The 22,672-nt window shown below is 41.0% G+C and overlaps 2 protein-coding genes and 1 pseudogene across 3 annotated transcripts; 2 read left to right on the top strand and 1 right to left on the bottom strand.

Moving 5' to 3' along the window:
• The first annotated feature begins 29 nt into the window (after positions 1–29).
• On the top strand, positions 30–3,487 carry LOC135639715 (S-adenosylmethionine synthase 5-like). The gene is made up of 2 exons (XM_065153611.1): positions 30–186; positions 2,139–3,487. The coding sequence occupies exon 2, from the start codon at positions 2,144–2,146 to the stop codon at positions 3,326–3,328; it is 1,185 nt and encodes a 394-aa protein (XP_065009683.1). The 5' UTR covers positions 30–186; positions 2,139–2,143; the 3' UTR covers positions 3,329–3,487.
• A 1,276-nt stretch (positions 3,488–4,763) lies between these two features.
• LOC135639615 (DNA polymerase epsilon subunit C-like) lies at positions 4,764–8,227 on the top strand. Of its 2 annotated transcripts, none has more exons than XM_065153531.1 (4): positions 4,764–5,323; positions 6,953–7,157; positions 7,466–7,945; positions 8,037–8,227. In XM_065153531.1, exons 1-4 carry the CDS (start codon positions 4,831–4,833, stop codon positions 8,110–8,112), a joined length of 1,254 nt encoding a protein of 417 aa, XP_065009603.1. In that variant the 5' UTR covers positions 4,764–4,830; the 3' UTR covers positions 8,113–8,227. The 2 variants fall into 2 exon arrangements, with proteins under 2 accessions (XP_065009603.1, XP_065009551.1); XM_065153479.1 differs by having other exon boundaries at positions 4,765–5,323; positions 6,950–7,157.
• Positions 8,228–16,425: 8,198 nt separating this feature from the next.
• On the bottom strand, positions 16,426–20,537 carry LOC135639563 (PRA1 family protein H-like; annotated as a pseudogene).
• Positions 20,538–22,672: the final 2,135 nt, after the last annotated feature.

Raw genomic sequence — 22,672 nt, 5'->3', positions numbered from 1 at the left:
ATCCTCATCGTGAAACGTGGTGGTTCTGGGACCCCGTGACCCAAAGGAATCCAATCGGACGGTCGAGATCCGATCACGGACCCCATCGCATCTTTAAATAGGTGTCGGGGACGAAGCAGGCGAGTCCACTGCGTTCAAACCCCGGGCCTGAGCGACCTCAAACCAGCGTCGGATCCCACCGCTCTGGTGAGCAATCTCCCTCCGGCTCCATGTTTTCTTCTGTTTCTGTACTTATTGGTGTTGATCTCTCGAGGTCTCGGTGGGATTTCGAGGCTTAGATCCGAAGGTCTCGATTGTAGTGGTTCTGCGGCCAGATCTGGGAGGATCTGTCCGAGTTCCTGTGGATCATCGATTGCTTTTCAGTTGATTTGTTGGTTCTCGTGGTTTTGAACGAGACGTTTCTTTTCCTTTCCAGAACTACTGGTTTTTTGCTTGCAGACTAAGGTCTGACATTGATTGATGCCGTCTCGGCTTCTATATGCGTGGTTTGGGAGTAGAAAGAACTGGTTGTTCTTTTCTGTGCTTACAACTGGTTTGATATCAAATGAAGAGTGGTGGTTTCTCTCCATCTTGAAGCTGTCAGCCTTAGATCTTTTCGTTTGGATGTGCATGGTAGTCGGTGTATGCTATCTCTGCTTTGCTTGTGGTTATCAGAATGAGACTGGATATTGACCTGATCTGGGTGTGGTTGAACTGGTATATCGATTTGTTAGACCGTAAACATAATAAACATTTTTAGAAAATAAATGCAATTATATATGATGTTAAGAATCTAAAACATGTGGATTATTTTATGAAGGGCAGGGGAAGAAGGAGAAGGAGTAGGGGGAGGTGGAGGGGGGAGGAGTACGGGGAGGCAAATGGGGGAGGAGGTGGAGGAGGGGAGGGGAGGGTTGTAGGAAAAGAAAGGTTAAGATTAGCAGTTTGAGGAGCTGTAAATGATAAAATTATATTTTATTATTTTTCAAGGGGTTGCTAATAGCAAAGAAGTTGTCAATTGTAAAAAAAGGTTGCCGATAGATAGTTTCTTTTTGTTCTGACTGATTCAGTCCAGGTTATTAACTCCCATAAAAAATCTTAGGAAGAAATTATTAGATTTTCTTGTGTCATATCTATTGTTCATGTTCAATCCGCTTTAACCTTTCTGTCTAAATTGTTGGTGTATTGGCAAAAATATATAGTTGGATCAAAAAGTTTTAGTATGTCTATTTTCCTGATCTGTTCTATCTGATTGGCATCGGGTCAGCATCATTCCTTCAGATCTTTATAGGTTTTTGTTTTTGGAATCATCTTCTACTAGATCCTTGTGACATACTAGTGAAATATTTAATGTTGGTGAAGAATTTATTGTGTTTTGTGATTTTAAACCATGTATTTTCTTTCCTAACAGCTTTAGCTGGGATTACTGGTCACTCATTTAAATCTTTATAATGATATTGGAGAAAGTCATGAGTTTGAAACTAGCATATGTCCCTCTTTCCCGATGCTTAATCAATAAATATTCGTAGGATATCATATTTCATTCGAGGTTGTGCCATATAGTTTTATTGTCGATACTTGTTCATGAGATGGGATGTTAAAGCATATATTGGATCTTTTTTTAATGGCTTAAACTTTTGAGATAATTGATTACCCAATTAAATCTTTAAGATGTGCATTTAATGTTTTCATTATTAGATGACTCATGTTGTTAGATTCTGTGTTGTCTCTAGCATGCAACTCTTTTACTTGCTTCCTGGATCATACTTCCTTTCCTCTCTCTTTCTCATGATTTTATAAAGCATAATGCACCTTTCCCCCCTCTTTTTGTTGTACTGTGCAACTCTGGCAAACACCTCATCTATCCTCCCACCTGAGAATAGTTTCTCATGATTTTAGACTTTGATTTGGGGTTTCTGCTTCTATCGGTGGCAAAACATTTTCCCAATATTGCTACTTTTGAAGGTTACATCATTTTTTTCTTCAGTTGAGAGTATGTGGATTCTGATGGTCTTGATATATTGTACAATAATTATTTCACCATCTCAACTGTGTTTAAGTAATGCCTCTTTGTTGTATGTGAATTTATGTAGTTGGCTTTGGTATTCATCTCTCACACTAATTTGATACATTCTAATTCTATGTTGATCCAACTTCAGGTTAAATGGAGGACACCTTCCTTTTCACCTCTGAATCTGTCAATGAGGGGCACCCGGACAAGCTGTGTGACCAGATCTCTGATGCAGTTCTTGATGCCTGCCTTGAGCAGGACCCTGACAGCAAGGTTGCCTGTGAGACATGCACCAAGACCAACATGGTCATGGTATTTGGTGAGATCACCACCAAGGGCAACATTGACTATGAGAAAATTGTCCGTGACACCTGCCGTTCCATTGGGTTCACATCTGATGATGTTGGCCTTGATGCTGACCACTGCAAGGTGCTCGTAAATATTGAGCAGCAGTCTCCTGACATTGCCCAGGGTGTTCATGGCCACTTCACCAAGCACCCTGAAGAGATTGGTGCAGGTGACCAGGGGCACATGTTTGGCTATGCAACAGATGAGACACCCGAGCTGATGCCTCTCAGCCATGTCCTCGCTACAAAGCTTGGTGCACGCCTCACTGAGGTCCGAAAAAATGGAACTTGCCCCTGGTTGAGACCTGATGGTAAGACCCAGGTTACAGTTGAGTACCACAATGACCATGGTGCCATGGTTCCCATTCGTGTGCACACCATCCTCATTTCCACCCAGCACGATGAGACTGTCACCAATGATGAGATTGCCGCTGACCTGAAGGAGCATGTCATCAAACCAGTCGTACCTGAGCAGTACCTCGATGAGAAAACCATCTTCCATCTCAATCCATCTGGTCGATTTGTCATCGGTGGACCTCATGGTGATGCTGGGCTTACCGGACGCAAGATCATCATCGACACCTATGGTGGCTGGGGAGCCCATGGTGGTGGTGCCTTCTCTGGCAAGGACCCAACCAAGGTTGACCGCAGCGGTGCCTACATAGCTAGGCAGGCAGCTAAGAGCATTGTGGCAAATGGACTTGCCCGCCGCTGTATCGTCCAAATCTCCTATGCCATCGGTGTTCCTGAGCCACTGTCTGTCTTTGTTGACACCTATGGCACTGGCAAGATTCCCGATAAGGAGATCCTGAAGATTGTGAAGGAGAACTTTGACTTCAGGCCTGGGATGATCACCAATAACCTTGACCTGAAGCGGGGTGGCAACGGCAGGTTCCTCAAGACAGCAGCATATGGTCACTTCGGCAGGGATGACCCAGACTTTACCTGGGAGGTGGTTAAGCCTCTCAAATGGGAGAAGCTGGCTACTTAGATTACTAGATCTTCTCATCCTTCTAATGATAGTGTCACAATAACCAGAAACTTGCTGTTGCTGCTGATCTGCTTTCTGTTCGCTAGCTTCCCCTTTTGCTTTTATGTTGTCTTAATGATTATTGAATCTTGGTAATGGAAATTTTGAAGGTTAGCCTCAGATTACTACATCTTGCCATCTATTAATCTAGTTGTAACAACAGCCAGAAACTTGCTGCTGCATCTGATCTGCTTTCTCTTCGCTTGCCTCATTAAGTCTAAATTTCTTTGCATTATGCTATTTTGTGTTCCACTGTTTGTTTTACTACTCTCTTAATGATTATTGAATCTTGTTATGGAAAGTTCTGAAGGTTAAGCTTTGAATTACTTTTATTGGAAGCTAATTGCTTCATTACTGCTAACTCTCTTTCCACAGCTTGAATCAAGACAATAAGCTGGTACTTTTACTGAATCTGTGACATAGAGCAATCCAAGGTGATCACATATTGCTTGGTGGCCATCAAACTTGTTACTGAAGATATAACAGAACTTCATAAGAATGACCAGTTACAGGAGTGACAAGTAAATTCTCTACAGCTTTTCTCCATTCTCCCCATTTTTTTTTTTTTTGCTTCTTGTTCTTTAGTTCACAGGGTTGATGGGTTTCAATCATACTAACACTTGCATCATTTGTGTCAGATGCAAGAGAATGCGCCCTACCTTTTGCGTCAAAATGTTATTTTGTGGCTTTATCTACAGTTTAATAGTTATACTGGTCTTCTAAGTAGGGTTATTTTAGGGATTTCCTAACTGAAGTTTGTTTAAACTTAATCATTGGTATTCTAATATCTATAAATCTATTGGTTAATCTCAAGCAAGATGTTTGACACCATGATCCACTTGTTACCACATGGGATGTTGGATAGACTTCTCATCCCGTGAGTCGAGTGTTTCATTTTAATTTAGTGTTTTGAGAGAACTATCTACCATGATAATAACCATTTGTGATGGGTATTGAGGTTTTGCTTGGATCCCTCTTCACTGTTGCCATTAGTCAATTAAACCTGAAAAGAAACCACTAACTTTAGATTAAGCCTTGTACATCTCAATTAACATATTACTTCGAAAGATAGCAATTAGCAGCAGTCATTAGCATTCAATCAGATAGCCTTACTACCACATCATATTCACACAAATACTTTAACCCACTAATTACTATGATTAATAATATCTATAAGTTGATGTAGTTATATTTTGATGTAGTCATTGTATATATTTTGATGTAGTTAAAAAATGAGTTGCTTTACAAAAAGAAAGTAAAAAAATAGGGAAATTTGCCCATTAATTAATAAATATTACCTATTATTTTGGAACGGAACGAAGAGTTAGTTATATGAGGCTTCAGAATTAAAATTAAAATAAGAACGATATTAATAACCAACCAATTATCTTTTAGGAGGTCTCAACGATTCGTTTTGCTTGTGAGAGTAGAGATTGAGAGGCTGATCCATCGGGAGGGGAAGGATGACGAGCACGGGAGCCGGCTCCCTCGCTACAGCCATTCCCCATCTCCTCCGCCGCCGCCGCCCTTCCATCTCTTTGCCTGTGCTCTCTCTCAACCCGCTGCTCTTTGGCAGCCGCGTCACCGCCGCTCCTCCCCTCTCCTCCCAGCGGCGGAGAGGGCATTGGCTCCCGCTCTCCGCTTCGAGGCAGCGGCGGGGGCGGCAGAGTGGAGCAGAGGACGAAGATGACGCGTCGGTGGAGGGGGCTGAGGAAGAGGAGGAGGAGGAGGACGGGGATGAAGCGGCGATGCCGTTTCAAGAGATGAGGCAGTGGCTCCGTAACAAGCCGGCCGGGTTCGGAGAGGGGAGGACGTACGACACCAGATTGGAGGATGAGCTGTGGGAGGAGATGGAGCGGAGCAGGAAAGTCCTGCTCGCCAGCGCCAATAAACTCAAGAACGAGCCCGCGAAGAGCGATGGCACAGCCAAGGCAAAGCAAGAACCGTTACCGAAGGGTACGACTGCGATTTCCTGTGCTTCTTGCTTCAGCTTCGCGGTTGGTGATGTTTCTTGGAATCTCCATGTAGTTTCACTCAATCGAACAATTTAGTAAAGCAATTAACAAAGGACAACACTTGGTCTAAATCCAAAACTCTCGATTTCATGCTTATTCCTCTCCAATCCAAGCAAAGCAAGCAAATAACCCTAATTTTAGTTGCGTCATCCTTTCTAACATCTCAACCCGTACCCTTTGTTTTAGATATATCTCGATACTTGTCTTCAAGTCCAAGTTACCTGTTATCTCAATTTAAATTTCTTTTGTTCGATGTACTTCGTCTAAATCCAGAACCCTCGATTTGATGCTTATTCCCCTCCAATCCAAGAAAATCTAGTAAAAAAAGCCCCCCTAATTTTAGTTGCATCATCCTTTGGTGGCATTTCAACTCTTTGCTTCATATGTATCTTGATACTTGTTAGTGAACAAAAGTACCGTGGTTGATGAGTCAGCACGGTTAGGTCCGCGGGTCGACGTCGGGAGCTTCTTGCGTAGTGAGTAGGATGATGAGGTGGTTACACCCTCGGGAAGGAATGTTGGTCGGCGTTGGTCGGGATCCGAGCCGGCTCATTGCTCTCCCTTGTGCGATGGAAGGTATCTCTTGGGTCGAGACGCTTGCTGCTCGGGGGTGTCCGCCTTCCTGCAAAATGGCCTTCGTCGAGTGTTTCCCGACTTTGGCCCTTCCGACGAGCAAGTCAGTGGAGTATTTTTTATATCGAGTTTTTCTCCCCCTGGCCGGGCATCGACCAGAGGTTTATATACTATTGTGCGAGGATTGGTTGCACCTCGGTTTGGTGTGGCTGCTAACCTTTGTGGGATGGGACGGCTTTTCTGACGAGCTGTTTTAGGGGATGCATGAGCGGCGTTAGACGGCACCGCCCCGAGCCCTCGGGATAGTCGTGTCGCATAGTGTCTCGATACGAAACCTGGCTTGATGTGTGTCACGGGGTTCTGATGACGTGCCGCGCCGGATTTTGACACTGGTTGGGACGTGGCGTGTGACGTCGGTGGTGACTCATCTGGGGACCAAAATATGCCTTATCAATACTTGTTTGCAAGTCCGAGTTGTCTGTTATCTCAATTTAAATTGCTTTTGTTCAATGTACGTTAAAGTTTAACATCAAAAGGATTTCCAATTCATGTAGTGAACAAGGCATCAGTGTTAATTTGCTTACCTTCACACATCCTCTCTATATGCACTTCTTTACTGGATTGTTTGCTTTGGTGTAATTGGCAAAGAGATATAATAATACTACTCTTAGAGCATCAGAGGGCGCTTTGCTTTTGCCCAAGTTGAATATGACTTGACCAATTCACACATCCTCCTACAGTCCTACTTACCTTTCATGTGATGTTTCTACATTAGTTACCTGGTTTCTTTGTCATATACACACAACTTTCTTATGCTAAATTCTACTTAGTTACTTCCTGAAAAATTTATCATCATGGTGTTCCTTCTTAAACTTATATGTAAGAGAAACTTAATAGAGAATAGGAACTACAAGAGGGTTCCAATCTCTCTATGTTCATCACCTTTTGTTTGCCTTTGAAGCTCATATTGATATATTGCAATGGGGATTTGCAGCAGCAGATGAAGTTCCATGTGGTTTTCGTGTGCGTGTCCGGAACCTTCCCAGGAAGAAGAACATACATAGAGATTTGCAGCGTGCTTTCCAAGGGTTTCCTGATCTTGTTAGTATAAGTCCTGCAGTTATTGGGAACCAAAAAACTCGTGAGCCGATCTGCAAGGGTTTTGCATTCGTGGACTTTGCATCTGAGGATGCTGCTAGTAGGTATGCTTTTGTCTTTATAATTTTACTGTGTCAAATACAAGATCCAAGAAGCCCTTTAAATAAATAAGAGATAATTTTGTATTTTCCTTTTACTATTGGGATGATCCAAATAGTTCCTTCTTGCATTCTGATGATTATTCCGGCTTAGTCCTAAAATATCACTATTTCATGTTTAGTCCCTCTTGACCTTTTTCATTTGATAACTTTGGGTGCATGCTTTCAAAGGAGTCCTAGTATGACATAATTACTCGACCTCTCCACTCTTTTAATGACAATAGAGTAAGCATATCCATCCTTCTTTGTCTCAGGTTTGTACAAGTATATTCCAGGAGAAGTGTGTGTTTTGGTAAAGTGGAGAAACAGATTGCCTGTGATGTCATAAGCCCGCATGGTACTTCCAACTCCTCGGAGCAATGCGATGATGATGCCCTGGGGTTTACTCAACCAAATTCCAGAGAGGCAGGAGATATGATAACATCCGACGTCCAAGAGAGGGCATTTGATGATGTAGCTGTTGGTACAAAAGTAATAGACGAGTCTGAAGCAGCAACGTCACCCAAGAGAAAAAAGGAGAGTCTGTTGACACATTTCGAAGAGAGAGAACATCTTAACATCCCGGTTACAGATAATGTGGATAATGAAAGCAAGACAATGATAAAAAATTCAGGCCTGAATAATTCTGTGCCTCCAATGCAGAAACAGCAGAAAAGGACATCTTCAAAAAAGAAGGCAGTCAAGACATACTTAGTGAAGGCTTCAAAACCGAGCTTACCTGGTTCAGTGGCCAGGTACATCTCTATAATTGCTAACCAAATTTCTTTTGTTTATAGGAATCACAATGTCCAGTCTACATATTGAATATGTTTATAAATGTTTCAGGTTAAAAATCAAGGAGAAGACGATACTAACCGGTGTGTTCTCCAAGTATGGCAGAAAGGTTGCTTCAGGGAGTTAATTCAGCAGCATTACTGTAAATCATTTTGGTCTCTGTTCTATTATCGATGACCATGATAGATATCAGTGCCTGCGACCACATGAATTATATAACATGGTTCGTCTTGGTTGCATGAGTTCTTCTCATCGTGTTGTAGATCCATCATTTTGGCAAGTTTGTCAAATTGTCACTCATAAATGCTGTCAAGAATCCCACTGACTGTTGTGCCTTGGACTGCCCTGGTGAAAGGCGAATTGACTGTAGGCGCTCCTGGTTTGGAAAGTTAGAAGGCAGCATAAGCTTTTGTGTGTCGATATGCTTCCTTCAACCTACTTAGGAAGATTTCTGCCTCATTGGGATGACAGCCTTCACCAACAATGCTAGGTGATCGATCATTGTATTTTCGGTTGTATCGGGTTTAAATATCATATTCTTGCGAATAATGCATCTCAAAGAACAGTTCAGTTTAATCAGCTATGGATCATTGATTTTTTGATCCCTCTTTTTAACCATTAATGGCAGGAAGAATATGGGTTTGGCTTGGCGTGCAGTCGACATGTTTGAATCCAGTGGACGCGATGAGCATAACAGGTCAGACAGCTTTAAACTTTGCCTGGTCATTCCACGGCTGATGGCCTCTCTCTCTCTGCATTTCGTCACAGTCGCCGCTCGTTCTCTCTCTCTCTCGCTCTCTCCGGTGCTGTTGATCTTCCCTTTCTTCTTTCATTGTTTCCGCCCTCTCTGTCAACGATGTTGACTCCTCTTTCTCAAGGATAATTTCTCTCTCGTCTCATCGTCCTTGGCGGTCAACTCATTGTTGTCATTGTCGCTTGTCAATAGTATCGAGACCCTTTCCATGGAGCGCAGCACCAACCCTTGATGTCTTGTCTCCGTGGCGCAACCCCGCACCGAGAACCTCATCACCGAGGATGAGGCCTTAGGTGGATTCTCGCATCCTTGGCCTGTACTTCACCATGATCACTCTATCTTCGTTGCCTTTTTCATCGTAACCAACCCCTAACGTAGTCCTGCGATGGCTAGCTCATCTTTTGGTGACACAACTCATTATAGATTATTCTTTATAGTTAAATTTCTTTAATATTCTGATCCTTATATTAAAAAAAAATTATATTAATTTTTTTATAATTATAAAATTAAAATATTTAATCTTATTTATCCTAATATCGTCAACTTTATAAACGAAAGATAATTATGCATGTATGAATGATACAAAGATAATGAACATAAAGATAATTTCAATTATAGTGATGAATAATAGCATCATGGGTAACTGTTGTGGCGGTGGTCGATGAGAATGATGCGATGGTCGACTTTATCGATGTCGATTCGAACAACGAAAATGAGGAGGAACAGAAGATAAAGTGGTGAGGCATCTATGTTGGAGCCACACTACTCTATCTCCACAAAAAGGAGGCAATGCAGTGCTGCATTGAATGGTGCAATGGTTGGTGAGAACGAAGATGAGGCAAAGCAGTACGATGCCAAAGGAGAAAGAGGAGGCAGGTGAGGCATATATGTCGGCGTCGCACTGCTTTGCCTCCTTTTCGTTCTCGCAAGTCACTGCATCATTTGGTGTGGCACCGCACTACCTCCTCTGTGTCGACACTACATTACTCTATCTCCTCTTCGTTCTCGATGACCACTACATCGTCGAAAGAGGAACAAGAGGTAGAGCGATGTAGCACTGATGTAGATGCCTTCTCTTCCTCCTTCGGCACCGCACCGCTCTACCTCCTCTTCCTCTCTATCGTCAATGTTCAAATTGACATCATCAAGGTTGACCATCGCATCATTCTCGTCGACCACTACCATAACAATCACCCACGGTACCACCATCCACCACCACTATTAAAATTATCTTTTTTGCCCATCGTTTTCGTGTCATTCATGCATATGCTATCACGTGCTGTATCTTCTATCAGTAAAGTCGACAGTGTTAGAATAAATGAGGTTAAATATTTTACTTTCATAACTATATGATTTCAATATAAATTTTGTAAGTTTAGGGACCGAGATACTAAAAATGTATGACTATAGGAGGGTAATATATAATTATCCCTTGGTGACACCACTTGCCACGTACAAATGACAGTGACTCAAAATGTATAAGGGTGGCCTCCTATAAATTTGGGTATTTGATTGCTTTAGCATGCATCAAAGCATGGTACCCTAGACTGGAACTTGAGGAATACCCATTTGCTGACTACCCCAAGGATCAAGACGTTCCAATGGAAAGCCAAGTTGCTTTTGATGACAGTCTCGATTCTTCGCCTAGTGCATGATGATGTCTCTTTTTCTTCTCTTTTTTGTAGATCAACACCCAAGTTTACTTATAGGGGCCTACTCTGTCTATTGTAATTTTCTTTTCTTTTTTTAAAAACACTTTCTCTCGACTTGGATAGTTCCTCGATAAAACCCTTCCCCCTCTAGAGGCCTTTACAGATAAATTTTTTTAGGTTGAAGATATACCATGTTCTTGGTAATGTTCTTCCTTCTGTTGTACTGAGGTGATATGTCCCATCTCGGATGACTTCCATGACCCAATAAGGCTCTTCCCAGTTTGGTGCTAACTTTCCTTGGGATCGAGTGGGGTCGATCATCTCAACTATACGTAACTCCAAGTCTCCTAGTTGAATGCCTCGGGGGCAAACACCTTAGTCGTAGAGCTTGGCCATCGCCTTCTTGTATCTCAAAACTTGTAGATGTGCAGCGGCTCTAACCTCATCTATCAAATCGAGCTCGACTCAGTCTAATCTCGGAAGTTTCTTCGTCAAAGTTTTCAACATGGGGGCATCGAGAAGATTACCTCAGGTGGTAAGACGACCTCTATACCATAGGCTAGGCTAAAAGAGGATTCTCCTGACCCTGTCTTTGGTGTCATTGGGGAGGCGCACAAGATGCTTAACAGCTCATCCACCTAGGTGCTCTTTGATCCGATGACTTGATGTTTGAGGCCCTCGAGGATAGCTTGTTGGTGACTTCGGAAAGACCATTAGTTTGGGGGTGAGCCACTAAGTTGAATCTAACTGGATTCTATAATATTGGCAGAACTCTTTGAACTTTGGATTGTTGAATCGAGTCTCATTGTCTGTGATAAGGGCCTTTAGTATCCCGAAGCAAGTGATAATGTTCCTCCATATGAATCCTTCGACATGTCTCTCGGTTATTGATGCTAGCAGTTTAGCTTCCACCCATTTTGTGAAGTAGTTGACCCCTACGATGACGAATCTTCATTGGTCCAAGATAGGTGGGAAGGGTCTGAAAAGGTCCATTCCCCACTAAGCGAACGGTCACCCACAGTCGACTGGATTTAAGGGAACTGTCGGTTGTCTTGGTACTTGAGCAAATTCCTAACACCTACGACATATTTAGGTGTATGCAATTGCATCTTTGCATAGTGTTGGCCAGTAGAACCCTTATCGGAGCACTTTGAAAGCAAGGGTTTGCCTGTCAATGTGCTCTCCACAAATGCCCTCGTGGACCTCGACAAGTACTCTCTTGGCCTCATGGGGATTTATGTTAGGATCGAGAGCACTAAGAGGGGGGGGGGGGGGGGGTGAATTAGTGCAGCGGAAATCTTTCAGCGATTAAAAACGAAAGCTGCGTTCGTTTGATAAAAACTATTTTGATGCAAAAGCCGATTCTAAGAATACTTATGATTAAGTGCAGTTTATGTCTAAACACAGTTTGCGTCTAAGCGCAGTTTACGCAGTTTGCGTCTAAATGCAGTTTACGTCTAAATGCAGATTGCGTTTAAGCGCAGTTTGCGTCTAAGATCAGATTGCGTCTAAGCGCAGTGCAGTTTGCGTCTAAACGCAATTTTACGTCTAAACACAGTTTTACGTTTAAACGTAGTTTTTACGTCTAAACGCAGTTTGCGTCTAAACGCAGTTTTACGTCTAAACGTAGTTTTACGTCTAAACGCAGTTTGCGTCTAAACGCAGTTTTACGTCTAAACGTAGTTTTACGTTTAAAAGTAGTTTACGTCTAAAACACAGTTTTACGTCTAAACACAGTTTGTGCAGTTTACGTCTAAACACAGTTTGTGCAGTTTACGTCTAAACGCAGTTTTAAAGGGATCTGAACTTAGAAACTTCGTTCGTAAAAGCGCAGAAGACAGTTTTGCAGAATCAAAACGTAAATGTAAACTGAAATGTATGAAAACACCGATTTACGTCTGAATGCAGATTCGGAAAGATCAGCACTTAGAAACTTGTTCGTAAAGGCGCAGAGAGCAGTAGCTATGTAGGAGGTTTGCAGTAATGATAAAGTGCTCAAAATAAACGCAAACCAGAGATTTAGAGTGGTTCGGTCAGTCTTGACCTACTCCACTTTTGGCTTCCTCCACCGACGAGGTCACCGACGTCAACTAGAGGCCTTCCTTCAATAGGCGAAGGCCAACTACCCTCTTACAGATTCACTCCTTTTGACGAGCTTAGGAGACAACCCTTACAGAAGTTTTCTATCCTCTCTTTACAACTCAAACTTGAAGAATAGAAAGAGGAGAACTAGCAGTTTTGAGCTCTAAGAAACACAGAAAGATAGCAAGATTTCGAGTGTGTGTTCTGTGCTTTCAGTGCTGAATGGGTGGGGTATTTATAGGCCCCAACCCAGTTCAAATTTGGAGCTCAAAACGATCAAATCCCGGAATTCCGGGATCAGGCGGTTGCACCTCTGACTGGAGAGGTTGCACCACCTGGCAGAGCTCGAGGACTGAGCCCAAGCGGTTGCACCTCTCTGTCAGGGGCGGTTGCACCGCCTGAGTCTGGCTCGGAGACTGAGCCCCAGGCGGTGCCACCTCTTGACTGAGGCGGTTGCACCTCTCTGCCAGAGCTCGAAGACCGAGCTCAGGCGGTGCCACCTCTCTGTCAGGGAGGTTGCACCGCCCAGTCTAGCTCGAAGACTGAGCTCAGGCGGTGCCACCTCCTGGCTGGGGCGGTTGCACCGCCTAGTCTCGCTGGGAGGCTTAGCCCAGGCGGTGTCACCTCCTGGCCTAGGCGGTTGCACCTCCTGGTGCAATCAGGGTCCGAATGGTTAGCTCCATTCGGCCCAATTTCAGTCTTTCAGGGGCCCAATTGCCCCAAGATTAAGCTAATGGGATCACCTCCCATTTTCCAACTTAATCAACGTGCTAACTACGATTAGATCTAAGACAATTTCTTCAGCTTTGCTTCGGTGCGTCAATCGCTTCTTCCGGCGAGTTTCCGGCGAACTTCCGTCGATCATCCGATGAACCCTCGGTGATGCTCCTGCGGACTTCCGGCAAACTCTTGGACTTTGCGACGATCCACTTGGCGAGTTCGAACGAGCTTCGCTTGGCAAGCTTCTGGACTTCTCGGATCTGTTCTCGCAGAACCTCCGACGACCGTCCGAACTTCCGTCGAACTCTCGAACTCCCAACGTGATCATGAACTTGACTCCGGCGCAACTCCTGCTGCTTGTCTAACTTTCATCGTAGTTAATCCTGCACACTTAAAACAAAAACTTCGATCGAGACAATTAATCCTAAGCAATTAACCAAGTTGTCCGGCATGTCATTGGTCCCTCGACGCTTCGTCCGATTCTTCGGTGCATCGTCCTTTCCTGCAGCCTATTGCCCAATCGGCCAGTTGACTCTGCAACTCCGATATCCTTGGCACAATACCTGCTCTTCTTGGTCCAATGCCCGAGTCCACGGCCCGAAGCCTTCTGTCGATACGTCGACCGATCCACCGGCCCGACGTCCAATCTTCTGACATGTTCCTCCGGCACAATATGATATTCCTGCTTTAATTGTCTCATCCTGATCAAAGCATCCTGCGTCACTCAAAACGCAGATTAAATCATAAACATATATCAAGTAGTTTCATCATCAAAATACGAGATTCAACAATTTAAACACGTGAGCGGTTAGCTGAAAGACCTACGATACAAGCGACCATTAGTTAGACAATATCAAGCTTGGTGGTGCTTGACTCTTTGAGTTACCATGAGATTGGTTGGGAGTATTTCATCTTTCTTGTAATGTATGATTTCATCCATCTAACTCGGTTCTGCCTCAACCACAACCAATGTTGAGCTCCGCGATGGTTTGGCTTGATAGGGTCCTAACTAATAGACAATTTGGCTCAGGAGCTCGAGTTGGGTGAGGGCATCTACCTCGGTATTCTCTTCATGTGGTATTTGAAGTACTTGGAGTTGGGAGAAATTGAGACAACTTTTGTGCCTAAGTGAGATATCTTATCATGATGGTGTCCTGAACTTCATAACTTCTCTCTATTTGACTCACGATTAGCTCAAAGTCACTGAAAACTATTAGTTCTTGAACTTGGAACTCTAGTACGAGCTGGAGTCTTGAGAGAAGTGCTTTATATTCGACCTTATTGTTAGATATCTTGAACTCAAATTTAAGTCTTGTTCGAATGTTTGTTGGTTCGAGCCCTTTAGGACGACACTAGATCATGAGTACTAATGCAAGTACTAATGCAATAAGAATATATGGGAGAGCTTTAACCCCATCACGAAGGACTAGATCATGAGTGAAGGGTGGGCATTGTCCACTTTTAGGATCTCATTGGTAAATCAATTAACAAGGTTCGCTAGTATCTCCTCCTCGCCTTATCTTAATCCTAGAAGCATTGAGGCCATAGGCCTTAGGCATACATTCCCGAGGAAGTGGAGCTCGAACTCTTTCACTAGCTAAGCAAAAGAACTAACAGAGTGAGATTTGAGATGAGCATACCACTCTCATGCTGATCTCCTTAAGGTAGTTGGGATGGCACGACATATTAAGGCGTCCGATAAGATGAAAGCTTATGAGAACTGGTTCCTCTTGCATGTTCTAAATGAACGGGGATCAGACCGACATAGAATCGACCTGCCCTTCTATTCTGAATTGGTGGAAGTCACAATACATTTCTTCTGAGCATCGGTCCATTTGTTGTGATCAGATTCTCAATGAGTCAACTGTTGAGTCAGTTGAATGAGTCTTAGACCCAATCGGAGCTGAAAGGTCGCGGTGATGTCTGCCAAGTTCCATGGTTGGGGAACATGGGGCTTTCTCAGTTGATGGTTCGGTGGGTTGTGAAAGATTGGGGGGAGCTGATAACCCATTAGTCAGGACTCCGACGGACACCTAGACGTAGGGTTGAGGAACTATCACCAGCGATTGAGGTAGTGATGTCACTTGGTGGTCTGGCCGAGGCAGAAGTGGAGCGACCACTTTATTATATTAGCTAGTGTTTGCATCTGTTGGATAAGATTTAAGAATCGAGGAGATGATTGCTTGACATTCACAAAGATGATAGATCGACCACATTATTATAGTAGCCTTGTTTCTCCTTCCTTTCTTTTGGAAGCCTTTAGTGCGTTTTTATACTAGCATTCATAGGAAGAGGAGTACCCCGCGTAGATATCATGGAGAGGACAATTTGTAACCAATTAAAACTACTCCTTAATCTTCTTGGAATATGTTAGTAACTGATCTAAGCTGACCCCTTATCTTCTTAAAATATTCTTGTGAATATTACATATGGAGGTTAATCCATAATTGATCTGAACCATTATTTTAGTCTTCATGGGAGGCACCTCGATAGCTCGAAGATTATCCCGAGCCACTTTTCAAACCTGGATCCTTTACGGATAAAAGAACATTAGTCCTTATATAATACTGTCATAGTGAATTATAACTAGCTAGTATATATATATATAAATATAGAAAAAGAAAAATAGGCGCAAAATTTTGAACATGATCTCCTTTGAATTTTTCTCCTTTCTCAATGATTTTTTTTGGGTTCTTAACCTAATTAAAGTCATATTTTGATTTCTTTTGGGTTCTTGACCTCACCTTCCTTTTCTTTATCTTTCTCTCCATCTCTTCCTTTGTATTATACAAAAAAGATACAACAAAATAAACTTAGCTCCTGTAATATTCTTTCAATAACAAGTAATTTAAGATAAAGGCCAAACAACAACCCAAAAACTTACTCATCAATCTTCAATATCTTTACCGACTAACACATCTTGGTCAATATGCAAATGCAGCAACCTACAAACTCTTTACTGCAATGCTCTTCCTGGGATTATACTCGATTCACTTTTGTAACTCGTGGAATAAGACATTGTCCTCAGTCCAGTAAAATTTTCTGTTGTTTGACTGCATAGTGTAACCTCCTTGTGTAAGTGAAATTGTGATGTTTTGACCATATGCAAGTAGATAATGCCACTCAAATAAATACCCATCATTAGATCTTCAGTTGTGTTACAGACAACATATTGGTGGTTTGGTTGTGTAGGAGCTAAAATGTGTCTGAATCACAAGTGGAGGAACCAAGATTTAACGCTTAGAAATTCAAGGGTTTTACCTGTAGCAGTAATGCCAAAAGAACAAACTTCCAATTTTGAGTCTCACAACTCAAAAATGTCAAGTACGATCTACCTGTGTTTACAAGAAGGATGCCAGATGTATCCTGTGCACAATCTGTCCTATAGAAGAGTAGTCTTTGTTCCCCTTAATGCCACTGCCATTAGCTGTTACACTTTCATGAGTGTAGAGCAATGACACAGAGCATCAATGGATAAACTTTTTCTATCCCTAAAAGAAGTTCTAGAGCTTTAACAGTACCCTATGTTGGAAACTAACGATGAGATCCACATCAAAAGTGCATGCTCCCTCCACAGCCGGGATGAGCACTTGTTTTGCTGCCAATCGTTACCTTCTCTGCAAAAATCTTCCATGCTGGTTAGCCCCCGGGATCCGTCTTGGAGTCAACTTCCGCAGAAAAGCATGAAAAATGAGGACTAGAAAAACAAAATTGTTGTTAAGGTTATGGTTAACAATGTATTTAATGAGATCAAGTGATGAAATCAGGTAGAGTCACCTGCATAACTGACACCAACCGTGCAAGCAATAGCTAGTTGAAGATTGCACATATAGAGTACCACTGCAGTCGCTTTAAAAACAAAATAAATAAATAAATAAGAACAATGACAAATATGGAATTAGGAAACTTCAGTAAGCATATATACTTGATAAATGCAAGACTTTTGTAACTGTTTTGTGAGTATTCTTGAATACAAAATAGGATATACTGGCAAGCAACCATAGAAAGCAATGTGTAGCGTAAGTGCAATCCCAGACTTAAACTATATTTATAGCATGCAGTGTTCTGCCATGTCGCATTATGCAGATTACACACGTGATTTCTGATACTAGTTCTTCCTTTATTAGAATGGCAAGGAAATAATCATATGAAGATGGTCCCAGTGAACAACAGAGTGCAGCTACATCACACTCTAATTTCTTTGTATCCTGATTATCAAATCAGGGCAATAGAAAAGGGAACTGATACTTCATGATCAGTGAACACAGCAGACGGCTGAATCTCTCTGAGCCCAATCTGCACTAGGCCTTCACCACAGGTTTACATTACATTTCGTCTGCTTGATATTATGACTAGTGATGTGTGCCGATGTTTAGTTGATGGAAACTATCACATTAGCAAAGATGCGATTAGGTAATTGAAAAAACAAACTCATGGGGAAGTTTCAGTGAAGAAAAATATAACAGAATAACCTTACAAAAATCCTCATCAAAGAAACTTTAGTCCCTAAATAATTGACAGGATTCTGCTACATGTACAAACCCAATTAACATCAAGCTTGTCTCAATCTTGCATGTGATTTCTAGCATAGTACCAATAAAACAATATAGTCGATCAACCTTAAATTGAACATATTTGTAGAACTTTCTTTATCAGAAGATGAACCATTCTGATTTTGTATTTTAAAAAAATTTCGTCTAAAATGGACAAATGCAAACAAAATCATAATTCTACGTACTCGGATGGTACTTGGTCAATGTTTGAAAAACATCTCATAATTTGCAGACTATGATTGTGCAAAATGTTGGTTAATGAGGAATACAAAATATGTCTCATGGGCAATATGGTAAAATGATTGCAGGAAGTAAAATTATCATGCTCAGTAAAATTAACATAAAAAATGGCTTGATAGAATAAATAAGAAATCCTTGAATCAGATTAAGTTCAATCATTTGAGTACCGAACCCAGCCCTTAGCATTTCTCACTACTTCCATCTCCATTATTTCAACTACTAAGCACTATAATCACTCGTTAAGAATTAATAAGAAATCCTTGAATCTGCTTAAGTTCAATCATATTGAGTACCAAACCCAGAGCTCTTTGCATTTCTCACTACTTCCATCTCCATTATTTCTACTCCTAAGCACTATAATCACACGTTAAGAGTAAATAAGAAATCCTTTGAATCTGCTTCAGTTCAATCATATTGAGTACCAAACCTATCGATAAGCCCTTAGCATTTCTCACTACTTGCACCTCCATTATTTCAACTACTAAGCACTATAGTATAATCGCACGTTAAAGCAGCTTACATTTATCTCTCACATCTAACGGTATTTTCACATGAATCTTTTGATCCTTGGATCATATAAATTAGTCTGATCTGTCCAAACTATATCAGCCAACAAATTATTGTTAGGTTATAAAACAATATATACCACAGGTATTGGTATAACTATAAAGCATGTTATCCAGCCAGCACAAAACCAGATTGCTAATCAATATCTTCCAGCTAATCTCCTATTTATATACTGAAGCAGCAAATCTGGTTATATTTTAAGGTGTGTTACATGACTCTTTTTTAGTCCTTATTCTTGATAGAAGAGGCCAAACACCCATGTGATGTAATAGAAAGTTAACACTATATTCCATATCAAACATTCTAATAGCCTATTATCTTTAAGCACTCAATTGAACTATCCTTGCTAAAGTTGCTAACATGGCATGCAAACACAATATAGCGTAACAAAACAGGGAGCTAGGTGGCCCAGAAATCAATCATATCAATCTCAAAGTTCTGGATCTAGACTGACACAGTATTGCATGTCCCAAAGTCACAATATCTAACATTTAGGTCCAAAGGTAAAACCATGGAACAAGGGAAACAAGGTAGTTAAGAGTGAAGAAATATATTGGCCATGTCTGTGGTAAGGATTTCACTCAAGGAGAGCACAAACAATCTGAATGGAGTCAAAACTCATTCACTGGGGAATCAATGTCCATATGGATATGTGACAATGACTTGAGAAGCCTTCATAAACTTTATTCTAGCATTCTTAGGTTCTTTACATTTTTTTTTTCACATTTACTTTACTTTAAATTTTAAATGTAAATTGAATGATTAACGAGACTGATCGGCATCAATACTTGAGATGCACCCACCAAATCTTTAAGATCAAATCTACAGAGCATGTCACATGTATATGGAGAAATGAGTCCATGTTTCCACTCAATTAGCACAATAATTAGTTCATGCATGCCTCTGACTGTTAAATCACATAACTTGTACCTAAGTTCATTAAGTCAAAAGAAGGGAATAAATGATCTCAGGCAACTCACCAAGGTGACACCTTAAACATTGGTCTAGCGGTGGTATACCAGACCAACTTATCAAAGATTTGAGGGTTCGAAACCTCATTCGAGCTTAGCTGATAAACACTTTAATAGTACATCACAAAATCGTGAAAGCTCAAATCCCACCTTCGCCACTCACCCTTTGCCAAAAAAAAAAAAAAAAAGAAGCCTACTCACCAAGCTGAGCAATGTGAACGAACGCCTGTCTTAATCCAGGGCTCCTTTCCTCCAATTGCCACTTATCACTGCAAAACCTCACAAATTCCCAGAGAACCAAGCACGCAATCAGTCCAAGAAGCGAAACCGGCATCTTGTACCTGCCAAGAGAACAAGAAGGCCTCAGTCGAGATACATCTAAGGCTACAATAAGTCAGCAGATCAATCAAGGAACAAATGAGGAATAGGTATGCAGACTCACAAGGTGCAAGCGAAGACGATAACCGATAGCAGTGCATAGTTCCGGACGTAGCGGCGAACGTTTTCCTGCACCCTCATCCGGGCCTGGGCGGATCCGGCGGGCCAGGAGTAGGAGCCGGCAGCGCCGATGAACTCGAGAGTCCACGAGGGGGTCCCGACGGAGAGGTCCTCGGGCGTGAGCTTCGCGAAAGGGTTCAGAGTGAAGAGGGAGGCAAGGGTGCGCATAGAGGAGAAGGCGCGGGCGGCGAGACCACCGCGCCCGGCTGCAGGAGCGGAGGTCCTAGGGCGGAGGGGGAGGTCGGGAACCGCGGTGGAGGAGGAGGAGGACAGGGAGGGGAAAGATGAGGGAGGAGAGGGGTCGGCGGAGGCGGCGCGGTCGTCGAGGATCTCGAGGTAGCCGGTTTCGCGCAGCCATGCCTCGAAGGCGGGTTCCGTCACGCTTAGCGATAATGGATTTGAGGCGAAGGCCATGATACAACGACGAAGACCACCTCTTGTGGGTCGTGTAAGCCGACTCGCTCGAGGCCGGTTGATGAAGCCCTTTGTTCGGCTGCTATTCAACAAAACGCACTTCCTCGAATCCCATTATATATATATATATATATAATTTTTTTGAAGATAAGCTGAAATTTGAGCGTCAATTTTACCTACCTTATGTTTCGAAAATTATTATAATGTAAAAAAGATGACTTGCTAAATATATAAAAATTATTCATTATCATATTTAGAAATACTTGTGTCTCATATCTACTTTTCTACAAAAGATGATGTTTATTCGATAAAATTCCTTCGACAATCAAATTTATTATATTTTTTTATAAAAATAAAAACAAAATTAATCATCAATTTGACCTAATTTATGTTTTAAAAATTATTATATTGCAGAAAGATGACTTATTAAATATATAGAAATTGGATAGGGAAGATATTTTCCTAAAAACAAAGGATGTTCATATTCTGTATTTATTGTTATATTTATAAATACTCGGGTGTTACTTTCTAAAAAAGACTACATAGGATTTATTCGATAAAATCTCTTGGACGATCAAGCTGGAAGTGTTAATTTAGTTTATTTTTAATAATTATATTATCTAAAAAAATAATTTATATAGTAGCATTCTTATAATTATTAATTTAATTAGAGACTATACCTTTTTATATTTTCTATTGATTTGACTATGTCCAAAGAATTTTTTATCTATCTTCTAGAGTTGAGTAACAGTATGAGCATTGATTTGATTTTATATATCAAGTTTTGATTGATTAAAAGTAATGACCATATTATTTGTCCTCTTTGGGATAAGAGTTTATCCATCACAAAATATAAAATCAATTTTGGGAGCTCGATTGTTACCCTCTGCATTAAAAAATGACTAAATTATGCTTTGATTATTTTCATGTCCTAGGCAAATATACTATGCACCAATAAGATGATTTAGAATGCGTCAATGCTTAACATATTTTTTCACCCTTACGGATTTGTCGTGTGCAAACGCTTTGGGATGCATTAATGTTTCAAAGAATTAAAATTTCTCAGGTAAACACATCACACGTAAAATGAGAGATTTGGGATATGTCAAACACTTTAGATATTTATTTATTTTGAACGGATACATTATACACAAATAAAATACTTAAGAGTACGCTCGATATTTTGAATATTATTTTTTATCTTAAACAAACACATAAATCAGATGATATATAAAATACGTTTTATATTTTTTTAATCATTGACGAATGCATAATACATAAATAAAATATTTTAGGATATCTGTAAAACTTTAAATCCTTGTCATAAGCGGATACATCACAAGATGATATGCTCTAGAATATGAGTATATATATATATATATTTGGAAGGTATATCATTTTTCACTTTATCATGAATGAGCTTATCCTCCCTCCTCTCATACGGATCATTATGCCAAGCATTGCTTGAGCGAATCCATCCATCGCTTCTCCCCCTTAAGTATCAACATGCTTACCTTACTAAGATAGTCATGAAGTCAATGTTTTACCATAAATCGACACCATAGGAGGAAATTGTGAGAGTTATGGTAAATGATCAATATAAGGGGGGAGGTGCTTGGTAGCGATTACGTGAGAGAGATCTTTTGTGGTAGAAGTGGTGACAATATTTAAGAGGACAAGACAACATTTGGGTTTGCATGAACAATACCTAATGAGGTGGGCGACGAGAGGAAGCTCCATCATGGTCACCTCCATCCCAATAGATATTGTGGTGGGACTTCACGGGATAAGACGTAACAATTGATACGATGGAGGTGATCGGTGAAAGCAACTAGAGACATTATAGGAAATAAGAGGTACCAAATGGGAAAAGTGAAAGTTGGGGCATTTTTTGAGAAAAAAATCTAATACATATATATATATATATATATATATATATATTCTCAAACAGTGATTTCTAATTTTAAAAATCTTAAAATACCTCCCAAAAGCTATCATGTATTTATTCAAAATCCAAATTGTATAGTATTTTAAAAACACCATATAGTATTTTTAAAATATTATATAGTGCTTTATGGATAAAAACTAATCCACAACACACTGTAAATGGTTGACGAATTTTTTTTGGATTTGGATGAAAAAAATTGATAGTTTTTTTAAGAGCCATTTTTAAAAGATTAGATATATGGGTCATTGTTTGATAATTTTGAAAAGGGATACCATCTAAAAAAAAATC

Source organism: Musa acuminata, chromosome BXJ1-1 (genome assembly GCF_036884655.1).
Source record: "Musa acuminata AAA Group cultivar baxijiao chromosome BXJ1-1, Cavendish_Baxijiao_AAA, whole genome shotgun sequence".
NCBI lineage: Eukaryota > Viridiplantae > Streptophyta > Magnoliopsida > Zingiberales > Musaceae > Musa > Musa acuminata.
The sequence above is the reverse complement of the archived record's forward strand: the minus strand, read 5'-3'. Positions and strand labels throughout refer to the sequence as shown.

What these genes read in the sequence shown, in the direction of transcription:
- LOC135639615 (XM_065153479.1), top strand. Translation starts at nt 4,831, where the DNA reads ATGACGAGCACGGGAGCCGGCTCCCTCGCTACAGCCATTCCCCATCTC. An exon ending in GCAAGAACCGTTACCGAAGG is followed by an intron (nt 5,324 to 6,949) that starts GTACGACTGCGA and finishes GGGGATTTGCAG; the next exon opens with CAGCAGATGAAGTTCCATGT. An exon ending in TTACCTGGTTCAGTGGCCAG is followed by an intron (nt 7,946 to 8,036) that starts GTACATCTCTAT and finishes TAAATGTTTCAG; the next exon opens with GTTAAAAATCAAGGAGAAGA.
- LOC135639715 (XM_065153611.1), top strand. Translation starts at nt 2,144, where the DNA reads ATGGAGGACACCTTCCTTTTCACCTCTGAATCTGTCAATGAGGGGCAC.